General features: G+C 43.7%; 2 protein-coding genes across 2 annotated transcripts; both read right to left on the bottom strand.

Moving 5' to 3' along the window:
* Positions 1-1,385: 1,385 nt before the first annotated feature.
* On the bottom strand, positions 1,386-2,909 carry LOC127680693 (ubiquilin-1-like). Its single transcript, XM_052176323.1, has one exon. The coding sequence runs from the start codon at positions 2,907-2,909 to the stop codon at positions 1,386-1,388; it is 1,524 nt and encodes a 507-aa protein (XP_052032283.1).
* An 11,748-nt stretch (positions 2,910-14,657) lies between these two features.
* On the bottom strand, positions 14,658-16,703 carry Ubqln3 (ubiquilin 3). Its single transcript, XM_052176309.1, has one exon. It carries the CDS (start codon positions 16,701-16,703, stop codon positions 14,658-14,660), a length of 2,046 nt encoding a protein of 681 aa, XP_052032269.1.
* Between the last annotated feature and the right edge of the window lie 1,553 nt (positions 16,704-18,256).

The following is an 18,256-nucleotide window of genomic DNA, read 5'->3' as shown; positions in this document are numbered from 1 at the left end:
TGCCCAGGATGCAATCCACAGAACTCAAGAAGGCTAACAAGCCAAGCTGAAGGGCCCAAGTGAGGATGCCTCAGTCCCACTTTGGAGGGAAAAGAAAGCAATCACAGGAGGGGGAGGGGAGGGAGGGACCTGGGTGGAAGAGGGAATGAGAAGGGGAGGAGGGAAACATGAACAGGTAATGGGAGGAGGGAAAAGGACTGAAGCCCTGAGGGCCAGCAGAAAGAAGCCTGTGGAGGAGGAAGGATGGTTCTTTTGACAGAACAGGATCCTAAGGTCAGGCTGGTACCAAGAAAGCTAAAAGCCAAACACACTCCAGACAGAGAAACCTTTGGGCAAAGGCATGCTTTCAAGCTGTCTTAAGGCTTGACTTCTTGGGAGACTAAGAGGATTCTGTTGCTGTGGAAGTAACTAATAGTTGATGGAAATGCTGACAGGAGATATGGATGTTGATGGGGTGTGAGTGAAAACATCAAAATTCTCAGGATTTATCCACTCTGTTTTTATATGTCTATCTGTATGCACATGAGTGTGTGTGTGTGTGTTTGGGTGTGTGTTTATGGGTGTGTATGTATATGTGTATATGAGTGTTTGTGTGTATGGGTGTGTGTGTATGGGTGTGTATGTATATGTGTGTATGGGTGTATGTATGGGTATGTGTGTGTGTGTGTGTGTATTGGTATGTGTATGGGGGTGTGTGTGTATATGTGTGTATGTGTGTGTGTATGGGCGTGGGTGTGTGTGTGTATATGTGTGTATGGGTGTGTGTATGTGTATGTGTGTGTGTGTGTGTGTGTGTGTGTGTGTGTAGATCAGAGGTTGACATCAGGTATCTTGACCTTCTGCTTTTCCCCTTATATTTTGAGACTGAACATAGAAATCATCGGCAGGCTAGGTTTAGCTGGTCAGTGAGCTCCCGACATCCTCCTTTTTCCCCATCCTTTTGCCTGGCGCTAGGATTAGAGATGCACCACTCTATCAGGCTTTTACATGGGTGCTAAGGATTTGAACTCAGCCTTCATGCTTGCACAGGAAACACATTATCCATTACTCACTGAGCCAGCTCCGCAGCTCTGTGTTACGTTTGAAACATGAAAGGATCCTTAGGTGAGTGACATGAAAATAAGCAAATCATGCTGTCAGAGCGATCGATATACAAGTCCTCCCTAAGTAAGACTGTGCTGCCCACCCAATTCCAAATCTACAACACGTAGGAGCTCCAAGCAATCTGCTTTAATGTAGGACGGGATTGGGCAGTGAGAGAAGGGCTGTCCAAATGTGCTCATAATCCGAGGAAGAGGAATTTCTAAAATAAGTGCCTTCCATCCCCTTCTCCCTTTTCCTCCCTCTCCACAGAATGGTGCAGTCGTGGGCATCAGATGAAAAGACTAGTCCTGCGGAGCCCCTAGAAGCATCTCAATGGCGGCGTGGATATCTCCATCTGTGGCTACAAGGGCCTGCAGGTTTGCATCACGGTTAGCAAAACCCAAGGCCTTCAGTTCCTCCAGTTCTTGCTGGTACCGACCTTCAGTAAAGAGGGATGTGGGCAGTGCAGACTGGGAACAGGCGCTGGCCAAGGAATGGAAGAGCTGAAGAAAGGCCAAGGAGTGTTGTGTGGTATCTTCTCTATGGGCTTGTCTTCTACCCCTAGTTTCTTGGGCTCCTCTAGCCCCACGTGGTTTAGCTGAGTCCCGAAAGAATGGTCCCAGCTCAGGCACCTCCCTGGACAGTATCTGTAGGCCTTCCTCTATCTGTAGCAATGCCTGCAGCGCTCGAGGGTTGGTGAGGATGGGGAGAAGCGGTATATGATGTATTAGGGGGCTGCCAGTTGCCAACTGGTGTGCCAGAGATGGATTCTGCTGCAGGACAGTCAAGGCTCGGCGCAGAACACGGGGCGAGAGTCTTTGCTGACTGGTTAGAGGAACTTTCTCCACTGGCTGCTGGCTCTCTTGGGAGGGGATATCTGAGCCTGGGTGTAAGTCTATCGTACCAGATCGGCACCCTGAACCGGCCTGACTTGAAACTATGCCCTTGACCTGGGTAACTCCTCCTGTACTGACCTCTTGTGCCAAGGTCCTGACCGGAGCAGAAGTGGCTGGAATGGTGGTAGGATCAGAACTGCTATGAGCGTTGTTGGCTTCTCCTCTACACAGCTCTGAGCCTGAACTATGGCCTTTAGAAGCCACCAATAAGGCCAGAGTGGAGAGCATGACCTGCTGGATATTGGAGCAGCTGGGATGCATAGCATTGTCACCCCCTGGCACGGCTTTCAGGGCCTCCAGCCTCTGCTTGTGTTCCTGCAGGACTTCCTGCTGTCGCGCAGGCTTCTGTAAGGTTTCCGGAAATTTGAGAGCTGGATCCCGTTTCTGTACGGTCTTTGAGGATTCGGGAATGTGCACACCATTGGCTTGTTTCTCATTTGCCAGTCCTTGAATCAGAGGATCTTCCAAGAACTGCACCACAGACTCTGGTGCCGTAGGCAGCAGTTGGACAAGCTGGCTGAAGAAATCAGCTAGGTCAGGTGAGTTCCGGGCCAGCCGACCAAGCTTGGCTGATGGTTCTGAACGGTGGGTACAGTGGCCTGTGGGGCCTGCCAGAGTTCCTGTACAGGCTGACCCTTTCAAACGAGACCTCACTACCACGTGGACTGTAGAGCCATCAAGAATGCCACGCTGGCTCAGTATGTCTTGATCCCGGAGGATCTTCCCAGTGAAGATGAGCACCAATCGGTCAGTGTCACAGTGAAGGTATTTGGAAATTTGCTTCTTAAAGCGGTGGACGTTGCTATTTTCTGCCAGGAAAAACTCCTGGCAGTCCTGTGGGGTCTTGACAGACACTCTGATGATACGTGAGGATGGCTCCCTACCAGACACCAGCTGGCTGTCCCCTGCTTCTTCCCTAGCCCGTGCCATATTTCCTGAAGAAGAGGACGCAGGGTTATGTGAGGGCACAGTGGAGTACGCACCTGCGGAAGCTTTGATGTGGCACTGAACACACCTGGGTTAAGGGACCAGTAGGTGTTCGGTGATGTCCTTTCACCTACGTCCTGCAGGTCCCCCCTGCCAGTGTAGCCCTACAGCCACCTGGCTCCCATAGCGGGGGGCAGCTGCTTCTCTCTTTGGCAATCTTTAAAGGACATGGTGTCAGTGATGAGGTCATAGTTGAAAGGTACATCTGAATGGGGGCAGGGCAAAAGTCTGCCACCTGCCTGAGGTTAGGTTTTCCTCATGATATGACTGAAGCACCAAATTGGAGGTGGGGACGAACGCATGTCTAGAAACATAATTCACATAAACTCCTTCAAATCCTAACACTAAGCTCGACAAGTGATAATGGCTGAGTAGGAGAGCAGGGTCTGAGAATTAGCTAAGGAAATACTCATTCTGGGCTCTAATCCTCCACTAAATTATTGTATGGTCTCCATGGTCCAGCTGAGGCCTCACGTCCCATGTTCTATCTGAACAGAATGGAGGTGGGTAATTGAAATGTGTAATCAGTTCACAGTTTCAGTGGGATCCTTGTTTCTCAAGGTCCCAGATCCCAGGTAATCTGTCTACATGGTTCTAAAGGTAGGTTACTCCAGACCTGATAGCAGAACTGCTTCAGGAAATAAACTGGGGGTTGAGGAAGGAGGGAGATGGGTGGTACTGGGGGATGACTACATGGTTTAGAGGGATTGTTGCCTTTCCAGAGAGGACCCGAGTTTAGTTCCCAGAACCAATTTCAGGCGCTCACAGCTGGCAATAACTCCAGCTGCAGAGGAAAGGATCCATGCCAACCCCTGGTTTCTAAAGGCACCTATACATGTAGCAGACATACTCAAAGAAGTACATGTAAGTAAGAAACAATTTTTAGAAAGAACACTATAGTCTCCGCTCAGGGCTGGTGGCCAGGTTAAAAGAAATAACAGCATCTCTTTGAATCTAGATCTAAATGTGATTTAACTGCTATAAAACTATATGAGAGGGACATGTTTCAGCTAAGGATGTGTTAGGTTTGTATCATTAGCAATAACTCCATCATACACACAGAAAGACAGACAGACAGACAGACAGACAGACAGACAGACACACACACACACACACACACACCTTTTTTTCCTAGCTCTAGAATTCCCAGTGACTACAAAACTCAGACAAGAATTTTACTACCTAGAATGCCACCTCAAGGGGAGCTGACAAAAGGTAGAATAACCATCTAGGTCACTCTGCACCTGCACTATTTATCAGATGTTCTTCAACTTAGGTATCTGTGAACCAGGATCTCTAGTATCAGCTAATAGCAAGACATCATAAGATGTAATTTGGAGTCTGAAAGAACTTCTCACTCCCAGAAACTTGCACAGTGCCCTACAGCTTGCTGACAGCTAACCTTCCCAGATAGTGCCCAGCCCTCAGAAGAACTTTTTCCATACAACTGTCATTGCAAAAGCAATTTTTGTCCCCAACATGAGAGTTGTTGGAGGGAAGCAAGGGAATGAGGAAAACAATGTAGTCAGATTTAAGTGTTAAAATTAATATTAACAGTTTCTAGTTCAATAGCATTGTTACTTCACACTCTTTCACAATCTTGGATTATGCAGATATCTGATGTGTTAGAGTGTGGAGAAGTACCCAAAATTGATTTTTTAGATTAGTAAAAAACTTTTTACCAGGAGTGGTGGCGGTGCATGCCTTTAATCACAGGACTTGGGAAGCAGAGGCAGGTGGCTCTCTGTGAGTTCAAAGCATGCCTGGTCTATAGAGAAAGTTCCTAGATAGCCAAGGCTACAAAGAGAAACTATCTTAAAAAGAAGAGGAGGAAGAAAGAAAAGAAAGGAAGAAAGAAAGAAAGAAAGGGAGAAAGGCCAGCTTGCCATTCATTCCTGGAGGCCTGAGTTGGAAATACCAGCCCAGCACCCGTGTAACAAAAGTCAAGCACAATGCTGCACTACTGTAACTCAAGCACTGGCCAGGATAATGAGATCAGTGGGTGCCATGGCTCCTGGCTAGTCATTCCAGCTAGAGCAGCACCCTCCAGTTTCAGTAGGAGACATTGTCTCAAAAAAATAATATGGAACATATCTGGTCAGTCCCAGTCTCTGCCCTTCATATGTACATGTATGAACATGTACAGACATATATGCATGTACCTGCAGGGCTATGGGAAACAAAGAGCATCTAGAAATTATAAGGCCAGAGTTGGGTTTGATGTTTATTTTATATGTGTCCTATATGTGTATATAGGACGTGTGCGCAGATAAATACCTGCAGAGCCCAAAGACTGGGATTCCCCTGGAGCAGGAGTTATAGCAGGCTTCAAACTGTCCAATGCAGGTTCTGGGAATGGAGCTTGGGACCTCTGCAAGAACAGTGGGGTGGTTTGAATTAAAAGAACCCCCATAGGTCCATAGGCACTATTAGGGTTTGTGGCCTTGTTGGAATAGTTGTGGCTTTGTTCTAGGAAGCATTTCACTAGGGGCTGGATTTTGGTGTCTCAGAAGCACAAAACCAGGCCTAGTGGCACACAGCCATTTCCTGCAGATCTGGATATAGACCTCTCAGCTCCTCCTCCAGTACCACGTCTGCCTGCACACTGCCATGCTTCCTGCCAAGATGATAATGGACCGAACCTCTGAAACTGTAAGCCCACCCCAATTAAACGTTTTTATTTACAAGAATTGCTGTGGTCATGGATTAAGGACCGCCACATAAAGCCAGACACTCTGAAGCTAATAGAAAAGAAACTGGGAAAGACCCTTGAGGACATCGGTACAGAGGGAAAGTTCCTGAACAGAACACCAATAGCTTATGCTCTAAGAGCAAGAATTGACAAATGGGACCTCATAAAATTACAAAGTTTCTGTAAGGCAAAGGATACCATCAAAGGGGCAAATCGGCAACCAACAAATTGGGAAAAGATCTTCACCAACCCTACATCAGATAGAGGGCTAATATCCAATATATATAAAGAACTCAAGAAGTTAGACTCCAGAAAACCAAATAACCCTATTAAAAAATGGAGTACAGAGTTAAACAAAGAATTTTCACCTGAAGAACTTCAGATGGCGGAGAAGCATCTTAAAAAATGCTCAACTTCACTAGTCATTAGAGAAATGCAAATCAAAACAACCCTGAGATTTCACCTTACACCAGTCAGAATGGCTAAGATTAAAAATTCAGGAGACAGCAGATGTTGGCGAAGATGTGGAGAAAGAGGAACACTCCTCCACTGCTGGTGGGGTTGCAAATTGGTACAACCACTCTGGAAATCAGTCTGGCGGTTCCTCCGAAAACTGGGCACCTCACTTCCAGAATATCCTGCTATATCACTCCTGGGCATATACCCAGAAGATTCCCCAGCATGTAATAAGGATACATGTTCCACTATGTTCATAGCAGCCCTATTTATAATTGCCAGAAGCTGGAAATAACCCAAGGTATCCCTCAACAGAAGAATGGATACAAAAAATGTGGTATATATACACAATGGAGTACTATTCAGCCATTAGAAACAATGAATTCATGAAATTCTTAGGCAAATGGATGGAGCTGGAGAACATCATACTAAGTGAGGTAACCCAGACTCAAAAGATGAATCATGGTATGCACTCACTAATAAGTGGTTATTAACCTAGAAAACTGGAATACCCAAAACATAATCCACTCATCAAATGAGGTACAAGAAGAACGGAGGAGTGGCCCCTGGTTCTGGAAAGACTCAGTGAAGCAAGTGTGGGGCAAAACCAGAACAGGGAAGTGGGAAGGGTTGGGCGGGAAAACAGGGGGAGGGAAGGAGGCTGATGGGACTTTCGGGGAGTGGGGGTCTAGAATAGGGGAAATCATTTGAAATGTAAATAAAAAATTTATTGAATAAAAAAAAGAAAAAAAGAAGAAAAAAAAAAAAAAGAATTGCTGTGGTCACAGTGTCTCTTCACAGCAATAGAAACCCCAACTAAAACAGAAGCTGGTACCAAGAACTAGGGTATTCCTGTGATAGGCCTGACCATGCTTTTGTTTGGAGGATTGTATACTTTTATTAATTTTTGATTAGAAAAGTAGCTGAATACTCTAAGTGGGGCTTAATGGGCCATCATAGTAGGAACAAGGAAGACAGCAGTGCTGGGGTGATTTGAACGATGGGGGCCGAGTTTCAAGAGGTTTCAGAGGAAAAGAATGTGGCCAAAAATTATTATGATATTTTGGTGAAGAATGAGACTGCTTTCTGCCCTTGTCCAAAAAAATCTGCTAGAGGTTAAATTTAAGTGTTTTGGATTAATTACATTTGCAAAAATCTCAAAACAACCTAATATTGACTCTGTCGTATGGTTATTGGTATTTATGCCTATGCAAATTTATAATAAAAAGGAGCAAGCTAAGCAAGGAAAATTATAAAATATGCAATTTGAGAAACAAAGGGGCACTGGGAAGTGGAAAGGAGCTAAGTCCTGCATTCAAGGAGATATACAGAATAAAGAGAAGCCTGATGCTAAGTGAAAGAAAGAAGTGTGACCTCAGATCATGCCCCACCCAGCAAGCTTTTGACTTAAGTAAAAATGTACTTAAATAAAAGTAAAATGGAAAGGAAAAGCTTCAACCCAATCATGGTTATGCATACCTAAATCCCATTACTCTGAAGAAAGAAGCTGGTAGATCTCTGAGCTCAAGGACAGTCTGGTCTAAAAGACAAGTTCCAGAACAAACAAGTTTAGATAGTGAAGGAACCCATAGGAAACAAAGAGCTGGTAAAAAAAAAAAATGTGTTTGAACAAGGGATTCTTGTTTCACACCGAGGAAGCTGCAAAACTTGTCAACTTCAGCCATGTGATCCTGGCTTTAAAGTCAAGGACGGAAGACAGGAATTATGGAATCTCCCTTTGAGACTAATGAAAGCTACTGAGGCCAGGCAAGTGTCAGGATTATCCCTACATGGGGGCCTAGAGAGGCCATTGTGTGAGGCTATGAAGATGAAGCCTGGATAGCCTCAGAGACCCCCAAGATACTGGAGATTCTAGAGAGTTGTGGGATACCTGCCAAGGAAGTCTACTACCAGGTGTGGAACCAGCCCAAGAGAAAGAAGCATGTTGCAGTCAACAAAGATGAAAGGACTTGGAGATCTGATGAATGTTTTGACATCTGATATGGAGATGCAGAGTTTGGAGTTTGCCCAGATGATTTTCAGCCTTGCTTCGGTGCAGTATTTCCTTACTATGTTTCCTTTGGGAATTGTAATATACATCCTGTGCACTGTTTGTAAGTATGTGATCTGCTTCTCTTTTTGATTTTACAGGGCATTACAGTTAAGAGATTGCATAAGTTTCAGAAAAGACTTTGAACTTTATACTTTTAAGCAGTGCTGATACTGTCACAGGCTATGGGAACTTTTGAAGTTAGACTGAATGCCTTTGCATCATGATATGGCTACAAGCCTATGGGATCCAGGGCTTGGAATGTGATTTAAAATAAAAATGGTCTCCATAGTTCCATAACAAGTGGAACTATTAGAATTTGTGTCCTTGTTGGAATAGGTGTGGCTTTATTCTAGAAAGTGTGTTACTAGGGTCTGGACTTTGAGGCCTCAGCTCAAAACCAGGCCTAGTGGCACACAGTCACTTCTGTCACCTGCTAATTTAGATGTAGAACTCTCATCTCCTTCAGCACTATGTCTGTGTGCATGCTACCATGCTTCCCACCATGTTGAAAATTGACTACATATCTGAAACTCTAAGCCAGCACTAATTAAATGCTTTCCTTTATAAGAACTGCTGTGGACATAGTGTCTCTTCACAGTAATAGAACTCTAAGACAAATCTTTACCACCAAGTCATCCTTCCAGTGCCCAATAGCCACAATTTTATTAAAATCAGGTTTTAATAAAACCAATTTTACTAAACTCAATACTGGTAGAACCAGCATTGTGGTATTACTTGTAGTATCTTGAAAGTGGAATCATTTTTGTTCTTTATATTGTTTTTCCTACTGACATATCTGCAATTTACACATACAAATCCTTACTAGAATAGTGGTGGGGATGGAGAGATAGCCCAGTAGTTAAGAGCACTGACTGTTGGGGCTGGTGAGATGGCTCAGTGATTAAGAGCACTGTCTGTTCTTCCAAAGGTCCTGAGTTCAAATCCTAACAACCACATGGTGGTTCACAACCATCTGTAATGAGATCTGATGCCCTCTTTTGGGGTGTCTGAAGACAGTTACAGCAAACAGGGCCAGAGCGAGAACTGGAGAGATGTCTCAGTGGTTAAGAGCACCGACTGCTCTTCTGGAGGTTCTGAGTTCAAAGCCTAGCAACCACATGGTGGCTCACAACCATCTGTAATGAGATTGGATGCCCTCTTCTGATGTGTCTGAAAACAGATACAGTGTACTTAATGAAATCTGACACCCTTTTCTAGTATGTCTGAAGACAGCTATAGTGTACTTAGATATAACATTAAATAAATCTTTAAGCCAGGAGTGAGTGGGACCAGCCAGAGTGAGCAGAGGTTCTGACTTCAAATTCCCAGCAACCACATGATGGCTCACAACTATCAGTACAGCATATTCATCAGTAAGTATCAGTGTACTCATATACATAAAATAAATAAATAAATCTTTTTTAGAAAAAAGGTAACTTTAAAAAAATAAGAATAGTGGTGGCTTTCCGACTTGATTGCACTTACATAACAACCAGCATGCTGTCTGAAAGGAGGATAAACTATGTAACCAGTAACAATGCAGTTTTCCCTCACAGTGTCCTCTCAGAATATGCAGTAGAAAAAAAAGAATCTATTCAGAGTTATAGCCACTAAAATCAAATGTCTGAACCACCTCAGAGTTGAAGCACTTATGGGAAGGAACTAAGATGTTAAATGAACAGAGAAAACTTGAATAAAAGGAAGAATACTTGAAAAACAAAGGCATCATTTGTAAATTTCTCAATACCAATTTGTAACTGTCCTGAAAAGCCAATCGAAACCTCAGTTGCCTTTTCTGAAGTTTGAATTCTGCTCCAACGTGTTTAGGAAAACGAACAACCAAAACTCAAGAGCATTTTGTCAGGAACAATGGTCTGAGCCTTTGCCAAATTTCCTGGAGTTGTGACAATCAACTATGACTCCCATGGAAATACTTCAAATCACACCCTGTTCACATGTTGGGAACTAAGAATTAAAGCAGAAATGAATAATTTCTTTGGGCACAGTAATTAACAGCATGGTGTTTAGAATAGACTGTCCAGTGTCAAATCTTGACTCTAATAAGCCTCCTAACTTTAGGGATGTGCTTCCCCTCCTTGTGTGTTTCAGCTTTCCTAATCCCTAAGGCAAAATTACAACACGGCATGGAGAAAGGAAAAATCAGTCTTCTCCAGGGACAAGTCTCCTGGTAGGTTGTTTAATCCCAACTGGTCAGCTGAGATTTAAGCCCCCTCTACTCCTGTCTCCTGCACTCCCTCTCAACTGTGTGACTCCTTACCAGTTACATTATATACATATATGTATACATGTTACATTATATGTATATATACATACATATCCACAAATACCACCTGCTGAGTCCATTCAGTGCTGTTCATATGTACATATATTGAGAGCTGATGCTTAGGGTTAGATGAGCTCATTACTGGAGAAGACAGATCCTCCCTCTTTCAGCATTCAATAATTGCCTTCATCTAGGGGTGGGGTCCTGTGAGATTTCCTACATCCGAGTTGTGAAGTCAAGTGGTATAGTCACTGTCTAGGACTTGTTCAGAGACTGTTTTGCTAGATGCAACTCCGTGTTACATAGAAGACACTATCTCAGAGCAGATGTCCTGATCCTCTGGCTTCTATAAATTTTTTGCTAAAGTGACGCCCAACTTTCTATCTGGGATCAAATAGCTAAGGATTTAATCACTTTTGTTTGATTTGGTTTCTAGTAAATCTCTTGGTAAAGGAAAAGGTATCATTTGGAGGGAGTCAGATCCTAGGACTAGTATAATGACATTTAAGTCTACCTTTTCTTTTCCATGCATATAACCCCTCATCCCATCTTGTCAAGGACCAGTTATTTCATCTTGGACCACTGTTGATAGCAAGACTCAGGGCAGCGACAGTGGATGGGAAGTGATGGGAAGTCCTAGCAGACATGTATTTTGAGTAACATTAACCTGTAAAGGTCCTCTCTCCCTCAAATTCCAAGGGCCTTTCCTGCCTCAGACACCAGCTCTGTCCCATAGTGGCTTCTATTGGTGCTCTCCCCAGCATGTTCTCATTCGTTCTCCCTTCAACTCACTCATATTTCAAGACTCCATCAGTTAGTCATTTCTTTGTGTTCCACTTGTTACACCTCACCTTAGTTGCTGGGTAGAAGGCAGCAACCTTCTCTGACCCCAGGATGGTCTGTTTCCTCCAGGTACACCACCATGGCGCTGGGTAAGTCAATCTCTGATGAAGCTACAGCAGAGAGTCCAAGCACTCCGTCAACTCCAGAGAGCTCTTGAGTGGGATAGTAAATTAGTGCAAAAGTTATAGGTAACAGTGTGGCAGATCCTTAAAAACTTTTGGATGTATCATATGATTCAGCAATGATGCTTCTGGATAAAATATCCAAAGGAAATGAACTCGGAATAAAAAAGAGAAACCCGGATACCTGTGTTTATTATAGCAGTATGTCAACTGCTAATATGTGTAACAGTTTAGATGGATGAATTTACAAAAAGAAGTCTGGTGGATAGATAATAAAAAAAAAAGTCTGGAATATATACATAGAGTGTTATTTGACCACAAAAAAAGAATGAAGCCTTTTCATTTGCAGCAAAATACATGGTGGTAAAAAAAAAAAAGTGTTATTTGAAATAAGGTAAACAGAAAAATAAGGGCTCTATGTTCTATCTTATCTTTATAAGCCAATAGCAGAGCTTTACAACACAGCCCAGTTTTAAAGAATGCTTTCATGGCACATGTGAGCCTTGGGTTCGATCCCCAGTCAATTTGAAAATAAAGTAGAACTAAAAACAGGAGGCTGGATTTGATGTGTGTATGTGGTATTCAAAATGGGCCTATCTCACTGAACTCTGTTGATATATACCAGTAACACATGTTAACAGAAATATTGAATGAAGAGGCTATAACAAGAACACAATTCACTAAACACTCTCCTAGTCAAGACTTTAAAACTCATACTAGGGCTGGAGAGATGACTCAGTGGTTAAGAGCACTGACTACACTTCCGGAGGTCTTGAGTTCAATTTTAGCAACCACATAGTAGCTTACAATCATCTGTAATGGGATCCGATGCCCTCTTCTGGTATGTCTGAGGACAACTACAGTGTTCACATACATAAAATAAATCAAAAAGAGAAGAGAAGAGAAGAGGAGAGGAGAGGAGAGGAGAGGAGAGGAGAGGAGAGGAGAGGAGAGGAGAGGAGAGGAGAGGAGAGGAGAGGAGAGGAGAGGAGAGGAGAGGAGAGGAGAGGAGAAGAGAAGAGAAGAGAAGAGAAGAGAAGAGAAGAGAAGAGAAGAGAAGAGAAGAGAAGAGAAGAGAAGAGAAGAGAAGAGAAGAGAGAAGAGAAGAGAGAAAAGAAAAGAAAAGAAAAGAAAAGAAAAGAGAAAACCTCATCCTGAATATTCTCTATCTTTCTGAGGAGCTTTCAGGATTTCTTGTACCCAGATGAACAGCACATAAATAAGATTTATTTTTGGTAGGTATTTGCGTCTGTGTACATGCAAAGATGGATGCCCTTGGAGTTCAGAAGAAGGTGTCAGACTCCCTAGGGCTAGAATTACAGGTGGTTGTGAGCCATCTATCACAGAAAGGGTTTGAAAACAAACTTGAGTCCTCTGAAAAAGCAGTATGTACTCTTAACCACGGAGGCATCTCTTTGACCCCAAGAAACTTCTTTATACAAAGATTATTTTCCTCTTGGACTTCTTCTGCAGATAAACATACCCTGCAGCATGCCTCTTCTGGGTTTCAGAAAATGGTCGGGTTAAACTTGCCTCTTGATTTTGCTCAGTGCTACAATAAAAAATGTTCTTTTTATTTGGACAAGATTTCCCTCAAGCATAGGAAACAGGAATGTGAAACTGGAGGGGTGAATGCTAACAGCTGTGCACCCCATCTAGAGACTGAAATGCAAGTGTCCAGAAAAGCTGTTTCTAAAGTTTTGTCTCCCCTCTTTACACCACATGCTAATAGCTGCTCTAACTACTACTCTAATATTAGATTATGGAAGCCAAGGGGGAAAACAGATCAGATTTAAAGGCATGCTGCACAAACACTCTGACATTTAAATACACAGGCAGTTTTTCCAAAAAGATATAATCCACTGAAGATCTCCTTCCTTCTGTGGCTGTGCTATAGCATGAAGGTTTTTGTCTGTATTCCTAATCTGACTTGGTGAACTCTATTTAGTAAATACACATGTACATCTGTGCCTAGGGTATGAACATGTAAAAATACACTGGAATACATTGTTTGTGCCTTCCTTCCAATAAATATTTGTGCACACATTCCTGTGTATAGCTACTGAAAGTCCCAGCTCACTTGGTTCACTTATGAATTATAACATTTTTACTCTGAAAACATACAGGTAATGGAAACAATACTCTAGCCTGAGGTCTGTGACAAAAGTCCCTCTCACTACATAACATCTCTTCTGAACGGACAGATTTATCTGCTTCACTCTGAACATGTTGTTTTATCCCTGGATGGCTTCCATGTCTTCCCAGACTGGCCTATCAATAAGTCTGCTCATGCTATTTCATAGATCTGCACCTGTTTTCTTTTGTGTAAGCAGCATATATGATGTGTGGGGAAGGGTGTGTGTGGTGTGATGTGTGTGTGTGTATATGTGTGTGTGTGTGTGTGTGTTTGTATCAGGATGTCTGCACTGAAAGAATTTTTCAGATATTCATTGTACACATATGTTCACACAAAACACACATGTTAAATCTTCATAAAGAAAAGGAGAAAGAGAAGAGAAAGAAGAAAACCTCTCTCTGGGCCTGTCTACAAGAAATCATGTAAATTGTGTAAGACTGCATAAGACTGTATTCTTGCAGCTGTAGCTCTTACTAACCCAGAGATTAATGCCAAGTTTGGGAGATAGGTTATATATATATATATGAAATGGCGTCCTTTCTCTAGACAGGCATGTAATTAGTCATACCAAAGCATAGCGTGAGGTAGCTGTTCCTATAGTACACCAAAATCTGAAAAAAAAATCCAGGACCCCCCAAAATCCATGGTCCTTCTGCTTCAAAGGGTGGCAGTCACGTCCTCCCATCCCCGTATCTTTGGCTTCTTTAGCTTCCACCCATTTAGCTTCCTATACCCTCCAGAGAAACAGCCTTTACCATCTGCTTTTCCACATGTCCTCCCCTTTTCTCAGAGCCCACAAGAATGAGACTGAGGCAATTGGCAGCACTAGAGACTGGATGTAATTGCATCTCAAGATAGGCACACACAGAACTCATTCAAGGGCCCCAGGAAGAAGAATGTCAGGCACAGTTGGATCACACAGCATCCCCACCCTATTTCTGGCTTGTCATCTTCCTTATTGACTCCAGAACATTGTCTCCACAGTAAAGAACATCATAGTAATTTGGTTTATAGTGCAGCTGTATTCAAGAATAGGAGAACTAGGGTAATAAGACATGGGGGAAAGGCACAAAGGAAAAGATATGGTCCAAATAACTAGAGCTCCTAAGACTTCCTCAGTTTCTCCACAGCAGCATCTACATCACCCCCTGTAGCAAGGAGGGCCTGGAGGTTGGCTTCAAGATTCAGAAAGCCCATAGCCCGTAGTTGCTCCAGTTGTACCCGGAAGTGAGCCTCCAGTTGTAGCTGCTGGGGATTGGTACTAGCTAAGGCTTGCAACACCTGGAGGAAGGGGGAGGAATGGAAACCTAGCTCTGCAGAACCCTGTGCTAGGGAAATCTGAGGAGCTGGGGTTGGTCGGGGATCCTCAGACATAACAACACCTTCTCTAGATTCTGCACCTCCTGTTACTCCACTCAACCCTGCCAGGCAGGGCATGAACCAGAGCAAGAGGCGGGGTGCTTCAGTAGCCAGAATCTGCAGACCCTGCTCAATCTGCAGCAAGGCTTGCATGACACGGGGATTTGCCATGGCTGTCTGAAGGTGCAACAATAGTGGTAGCTGTTGGTGTATGTCATTCTGCATTCGAGGGACTTGATTTGTGCCAGCCGATCTCAGAGATCTTGGGTAACCTGTTGGAGGAATCCAAGGAGATTCTGGGACTCCGGGAGTGGCTGGCATAAGGGAAGACGGTGTAGTAACAAACGGGGATCTGTTGGCAGAATCTCCTATCTGAGAGGTAAGATTTGGAAGTCCAGTACTTGGACCAGTAGAGCCCTTCCCGGCATCATGTAGGCTTCCACGTTGTCCGGTACTGCTCTCAGATGAGTGTCTCAAGAAAGCTGGGCATGATGACTTTCCCTTGATTGCTACCGACTCTTTGGGCAGAGGATGGCCTGACCCAGGTTTAGGAGATGAGGGTAAAGGTGGAGGAACTCTGTTTCCTGATAGTGGTGTTTCCTGGCTTGGGTTTGGAGTTGGCACAGTACCCTGCAGATAAGATCCCAGGGTCTGAGAAGTCTCATGTAACTGTTGGAGATAATCAAAGAGTCCTATGTTACCCAGAAAGGTTGGAAGCCTATTTCTACTTTCAGATGCATCCCGGTCTCCAGGCTGTCTGCCACCTGTCCCTTGCCTGCCACCTGAGACCCCATATGTGGAAGTCCAGGGATTGGGTAGAGGGTCACAATTCTCTGTCCTTGATGGTTGGCTGCTTGTGGTGGCACTACTAGAAGTAGTAGCAGTAGCAAAGGGATTGCCACCAAACTGTTCCTGTACTGCATTAAGCATGGGATCCATAATGTCTGTGTACATAGTACGGAGCACATTGTAGCCACCAGGGATGCTCTCCAGGTTACTGAGCGCACGATCCTGGCTACGCATCATCTCCTGCATCATGGAAGGGTTACGTAGAAACTCCATTGTCTGCCGCATGATCTCAGGGTTGTTAAGAATATGACCAATCTCAGGGTTCTGCTGGATCAGTTGTTGCATGTGAGGATTGTCAAGAACCAACTGGCGCACTAGGCCTGTGTTGGACAGCAGACCCTGAATGAAGGGGTCATCGACGAGCTGAGCCACAAGTTCAGGTACTGAGATGTGCTGCCACATTAGTGAGCCTGGCTGGTCAGAGAAGCTACCTGAGGTCAGACCTAACCCACTGAGGCCTGTGAGAACTCCTAAGCTGAAAGAAGGAGACCCATCCACAGGGTAAACAGAACTTGACTGAGAGAGTTCTCCAGGATTTAGACCTGGGGTAGAGACTTGTGGTGCTGGGCACTCAGTGCCTGTGGTCCGACGCTGCATCTTGATGACCAGGTGAACTGTGAGGCCATCTCGCACTCCACACTGTGCCAATGAGTCAGGGTCCTTAAGGATTTTTCCCGCAAAGATCAGGACCAGCTGATTTGGATGTGCCTTAAAGCGGTGAGATATCTTTTCCTTTAGCTGCCTGATGGTGCATGTGTCTACAACTGAGAAATCCTCCTTGTCCTTGGGTGTCTTCACTGTCACCCGGATGAGCTGGGAATCCTGGGCTGGCGCTGGGCTGCCCTGTGGTAGAGCCTCTCCACTTTTGGCCATGATGGGCAGCAGGAGGCTCAGGTCTGTGGGGACACAGCTGAGGGGATGGGGGTGGGAGACGAAGATCATCCTTTCAAACAATGATGAAAGTAAGGAAGGAGTATAAGGAGGGCCTTGGGTCTCAGGGGCAGGGGAAGGTATAGTGTCCACATGGAAAGAACCACTAGGTCACTTGGAAAGGGGTTCTTTGAGGAAATTATGGACTTGGGGTGTGTTGGTCAGGGAGAAAAAGACTCAGGGCCCAGGGAAATGGTCTTCAGATGTTGAATAAAGGAATTAGGGAGACAGTGAAAGGGCCCAATTTGGGGGGATACACACCAATCTGCTGTGGCCCCGTCCTTCCTCTTAGGCAGGGCTCCAAACTGCCTTCATCTTGCTGTACAGCCACCCTGTAGGCCTTCTGGACTGGAACCCATTCTATCAGGTCACCTCTGTGACCTCAGCACTGACATCACAGCCTCACACCAGGGATACTGGAGACTGAGAGTTCCTGGTAACCCCAAATTTCCCACTTAACTTCTATTATTAATTCTACAATGATTTTTTGTACAGAGAAATGATTATATAAAATAAATAGACATTTTAAAAATAGATAAAAAACTACTAAAGGTTCTGGTTGTACACACAAATACCTAGTTAGTATATAAAAAAGCTACATGAGGGAAGTTATATATAATTAGAATGGGTATAGTTATAGGTGTTTAAGATATTTATTTTTATCTAACAAATAGAAGTGTGGCAAAATAGTTAAATATTGCAAGTCTAGCACATATCAGTGTTAAGATTACCTGATTTATTGATTGGTTAAGACTAGCTACACTATATAAATATATATATATATATATATATATATATATATATATATATATATATATATATGGGGCTGGAGAGATGGCTCAGAGGTTAAAAGTACTGGCTACTCTTCCAGAGGTCCTGAGTTCAATTCCCAGCAACTACATGGTGGCTTACAACCATCTGTAATGGGATCCGATGCCCTCTTCTGCTGTGTCTGAGGACAGCAACAATAGATAAAAAAACTATTAAAGGTCCTCGTTGTACACAAAATTGCCTAGTTAGTATACAAAAATGGATAGATATAAAAAAAAAATACTGCTTTTGGTACTACGTCTAAAAATCTGGAATATTCTAATTCAGAGAAGGGCAATGAACAAACAAGGCAGAAGATGAACAAAAGATCAAATAACATTGGAAAAGTGAAGGAGTAACCAACTATAAAAAATTAGACCAATAGGTCCAAATGGCCGACTCACTACAGAAATATTAACCTATTTGACAATTTCATGATTGTATACATTGATCATATCTACCTATAATTCTCCTTCCCATTCCCCTTGGAAAACTCTCAACACATCCCCCTCTCTACCCTGTTGTTTGGTTTTTTGTTTCTTGTAATCCACTAAGTCCAGTTAATGCATCCTGCTGATAGACTGATCCTGGGGGTTTGATCTTGTGCAGGTAACTACAGTTGCAATGAGTTCATGAGTGCAAGTCATGTCATATCCAGAAGGCATCATTTCTCAGCACTCTGACTCTTACATTCTCCTGACCTCACTTCCATGATGTTCCCTGAGCCTTGGGAGGGTTTATGATGAGAATCTATT

Source organism: Apodemus sylvaticus, chromosome 1, assembly GCF_947179515.1.
Source record: "Apodemus sylvaticus chromosome 1, mApoSyl1.1, whole genome shotgun sequence".
In the NCBI taxonomy this organism is placed as follows: Eukaryota; Metazoa; Chordata; class Mammalia; order Rodentia; family Muridae; genus Apodemus; species Apodemus sylvaticus.
Note: the sequence above shows the minus strand (reverse complement) of the source record. Positions and strands in the feature narration are given on the sequence as shown.

Bases quoted from the DNA above. Each gene is read 5' to 3' on its own strand.
- LOC127680693 (XM_052176323.1), bottom strand. From the start codon at position 2,909: ATGGCACGGGCTAGGGAAGAAGCAGGGGACAGCCAGCTGGTGTCTGGT.
- Ubqln3 (XM_052176309.1), bottom strand. From the start codon at position 16,703: ATGATCTTCGTCTCCCACCCCCATCCCCTCAGCTGTGTCCCCACAGAC.